This window comes from Vigna unguiculata, chromosome 5 (assembly GCF_004118075.2).
Source record: "Vigna unguiculata cultivar IT97K-499-35 chromosome 5, ASM411807v1, whole genome shotgun sequence".
In the NCBI taxonomy this organism is placed as follows: domain Eukaryota; kingdom Viridiplantae; phylum Streptophyta; class Magnoliopsida; order Fabales; family Fabaceae; genus Vigna; species Vigna unguiculata.
The window spans coordinates 8,508,513-8,513,016 of NC_040283.1; the positions used below are offsets into that span (position 1 = coordinate 8,508,513).

At 30.5% G+C, this 4,504-nt stretch overlaps 1 protein-coding gene across 1 annotated transcript; it reads right to left on the reverse strand.

Moving 5' to 3' along the window:
* Window positions 1–498: 498 nt before the first annotated feature.
* Window positions 499–4,156, reverse strand: LOC114183600 (prosaposin-like). Its single transcript, XM_028070678.1, is given in 8 exon segments — window positions 499–941; window positions 943–1,035; window positions 1,361–1,420; window positions 2,676–2,873; window positions 3,022–3,167; window positions 3,354–3,463; window positions 3,731–3,830; window positions 3,931–4,156. Coding segments are annotated over 6 exon segments (636 nt in total). The 5' UTR covers window positions 3,448–3,463; window positions 3,731–3,830; window positions 3,931–4,156; the 3' UTR covers window positions 499–896.
* Between the last annotated feature and the right edge of the window lie 348 nt (window positions 4,157–4,504).

The window sequence follows — 4,504 nt, forward strand, 5'->3', positions numbered from 1 at the left end:
CTTTAGCACCAAAGACACCATTTAGTTATCAGAAAGATTTTGTTAAACTACCATTTTTTTTTGGATTAAATATATTTTTAGTTTCTTAATTTTTAGTGAAATTTGAAATTAGTTTCTTTTTAAAATTTTAACTCAATTTAGTCTTACAACTTTAAAAAATGTTTGGATTTAGTCCTTTTAAATAAATTGTTAAGTTTAATTGATTTTTCAAATGCGTTTTATGATAGTATTTGACCGTTTAACGCATTTTTGTTTCAATGTTAGCCAAGAAATGTGTTTGAAACGTCAAATAAACTTAATAAAATTTAATTAAAAGTACTAAATCCAAATATTTCTAAAACTGGAGAATTAAATTGAATCAAAATTTCGAAAAGAGATTTATTCCAATTTTTCATAAAAGTTAAAGGACAAAAACATATTTAAATTGTCTTGAAGAACAAATAAATTGGAACAGCAACAACAAAGAATGAAGTAGACAGGGCCGGCATAGGATGTTATAATAACTCTTTGTACTTGTATTTTAAGAAAATACATATATCCACATTCACTTGCTATAACAATTGTGATGCATATTTATACTCCTAAAGATGTAATGTTATACTTTTAATGCAACAATTTTATATATGAGTATTTCCTCAGTGATTAAAATTTCTGGATATATCACTGCTTGTAAATGTACTGTCAAATAATTAAACATGCATGAGTATCACAACCGCTACATAGAAAGTCTTGAATTTTTCAATGATATATGCAGACAATAACTTGATATGCTGTATTAAAAATTTGATACTGATAATGTATCAACTTTTACTCTCCTCAATGTGTTGCTATGTATTTGGCAATCTTCTGCAACGAGTACACCACAACTCTGTTAGAACGTTGTTTCCATAAGAGTCTCAAAGAAGAAAGGCTTGTTGGCCAGCCATCATTAAAGATTTGCAGGGCATATATGGCAGTGCACATATCTGTGTTTTCCAGAAATTTCTCTGCACTGTCAAAAACCAAGGGTCCATACTGCAAAACCATTCTTGTGCACTGCAAACAATTTGGAAGATAAATAAAAAACAAAGTAAAAAAATGTATTAAAAGTGAATTTTAAACCTAACTTAACCCTACAAAACCACCAGAAAAATTATATTCTTGTACATTTTCTTCCGAACACTGCAAAATTCTTAGTTGTGCACATATATACATTGGCCTTGTTCATAGTGTATACTATAACTTGGTCAATCCAGATCCTATAATCACTACCAGGGTTCAAGCATGAAAATATCTAAATAGTATAAAAGTTGGAAACTGAAACATCATATGATTGAATACAAATTAAAGAAAATGGAGGAATTAGTTGGATTTTGCTCACCTTATTTGCATACTTCTCCACTGAGTTACACACCTTCAGTGCTGTCTCAATTATCTCTGGCTGACATTTTAAATTAAATGTTTAGCAGTTTATTCACAAAGCACTGTGTAGCCACATAATCACACAGATATCAGATATGACATGGACATCGGATACGACACACAAGACACTTCGACACATGTAGTCTCCAAAATATAGGATACTGGAACACAAATCTATATATCATTATATATTTACATATACTCAAAATCATTTATAAGCAAGATTAGTCAAATATAATAATCAAAGACATTTAGTTAATACAAAAATGAATTTAATCTATCTATCTAACATCTAAAAAAGTAAAGTAGTGATCATTAGATTTGTTCCTTAATTCTATAATCATAAAAGAATTTATGTAATAAGTTTAGAAGTGTATAGATTTTTAAGAAAATTATTATATTTGTAGTTATTAATATTGTTTGAGTCATGTCAAAATCATGTGAGACAAAAAAATAGTTTTTTTTTTTTAAACAATGACTCTGATACCATGTTAAGAAGTGGGTTTTAAGCCTAATTCAACTTGTAAAGTGAGGTTTGCACCTCACTTATATACAATGAAATTGTCTTATCTCTAGTCGATATGAGACTTTTCCAACAGTATCCCATACAAACATAAGGCACTACATTTATGAGAAGTGTCCGATCAAGTGGAATTATATTTCATACTAATAGTTAAAAAATTTTAAAGAGGAGTTGTACTAGGCTTACAACATTAGAAAGGGTCAAAGCAAATATATTAGACCTTTGAGGAAACCAAAACCATAGAAAATTTAATTTATCTGTATATCTTATCCCGTTTGTTAAAAGGAAAGTATTTTAAATGAGAAATTTTTTTGAAATAATTATTGGATGTCAGTGTTCTAGAATCATATATACAAAGCATTTACTTTTCAAATATATTACTTAATTCTAATCTGAAATTTAATTTCATTTAACAATTAGTACAAAAAACTTATCTGTCATTCAACTCAAATCTCCCTCCTTTCATATCTATCTCTGTACTTATTTCTAAATATATAACTATTGATTCTAAATTCAAAAAGATAGCTTTTATATTTTTTTCTTTTTTTCCACCCCAACATTATAATCAAAATTCTTGTGATATGGCTGCAACTATAGATTTTTTAAGTCAAAAGAAAGATAATTTGCAATGAAATCTCCATGCAATCATTTAACATCCATCAAAGTTTGCTCATATCAGGACACAGATGAAGTAAAATTTCCACCGCAGTACCAAACTTTATTTTAGTAGCAGAAAGATGAAATTACATACCTTAGTATCACTATCTTTCAACTTAGCCAATAGAGTTGAAACAGCATCATTGCAAAAGCCGCAGCTATCTTCTTGAACGTGTGAGGAAATATATGAAATGAGATGACAGATATGGATCTTTTGGCAGAACTCTTGAGGCTGAATCGAAGCTATTTCTAAGAAGAAAAGAGGAGCATAATAGTCCACCAAAGTAATGCACTGTGCAATACAGAAGAAACAGAGGAATTCATATAGCATATGAGAAATTGTGATTGCACAGTTCAAATTAAGAGTTGATTTTTTTTCATCACTAAGAACAGTTACAACATCTAAAACAAAAACACAAGAGATCCAGAAAATAAGCAACCTTCTGATTAAAAGGGGGAAGCTGGTGGCAAGTGTTGTGGAGAATATCAATGATCTCTTGCTGAGTATTGTTTTCATTTAGATAATCAAGTGCCTTGGAAGTGTATTCCTCACAAAGTGCACACACATCTGGTTTTCTGCTTAGTTCTGCAATTTGAAAATAGGTCAACAAGATTATTTATGCAACATTTGCGTTTCAAACCATGTTCAAAATTTCATCTACAATACTTGCATCCACTCTATGGATTTCCTAAGAAGAACAGTAAAAAGCAAAAATTTAATGATGAAATTAGTGAAAAAAAAGTTCTCAAGTGCCAGAGTTTGCTGTATTACTGCTCAATTGACCACGTTTTGCCAGTTCTCTTGCATCACAAGCCCAGGTAGCAGCCAATACAAAAAGAAACAAGAGTGCCATTCTCCCCTCCATGGTTCCTGTAACAAAACTTTTTTCAAGAACGATAACATCGATCAGGGAAAACATAGAAAGTAATTAAAATTCCCAGAACACCATTTCTGAAAAACATATCAAAACATGATGCCATTTTGATACAACATAGGTGAACACACATGATATAATCTACTTAGACACTAGTAAGAATAGATATCATATTTGTTTTTAGAACAAAAATGAACACACAGAAGCAGAAAATGGGTTGCTAATTAAGAGTTAAGACCATAAATCTTTGTGATGTGTGAAACTCTTGAATCACCTCAGTACTTCAAAAGTTACAGGGCAACACTCTGAATGTCGTATAATCAAGCCAAAAAAAACATGCAATTCAGTTCATGATCCCCCGAGAAAAGAAAATCCTGGTGGAGAATAATTTTGTCAGCTTTGATAAACCCTAAACCAGTGATCAGAACGATGAAAGAAGCAAATTAAACCAAGAATGAAGAGAAAAGAGATTACTTTTTCTGTGAAAAGAAACGATGAACAGAATAATGGAAGGAAGGTGGTAGTAGTGATTCCTTGCTGGAACTTGGGAGTGCCTTGTGGTTGATGCAAGGAATGGTTCATAATCAAAGAGGGGGTCTAGCTTTCATGAACAAAAATCTACCAAAGACTTTAGCCAGAACAGAAAAAGTGCAAAGGAAAGTCTTTATTAGTCTTAACTCTTACGTAATGAAGAACCTTTTTTCTTGCTTTTTATTTTCAATTTGAGTATATATATATAGAATATAGGTTACTCACCTATGTTACATAACAGTCCTATAAATAAAAGAACATAATACATAATTTTGAATCTTTTAATCAAACAAATGTGTTACTTTTTAGTATGTTTTCTACTGATCTATGCTTAGGATCTCTATCCCTTGCTTCCTCTTGTTACTAACCATATGCCTTCATATTCATTTCATGATTCACTTTACTTTTATAATAAAAACTAAAAGAAGTAACGCAACCCCATATATGGGGAAAAGAATTCCAGAGTCAAATATATCATCGATATCAAGAAACGACTTTATATTTACCGCAATAAATA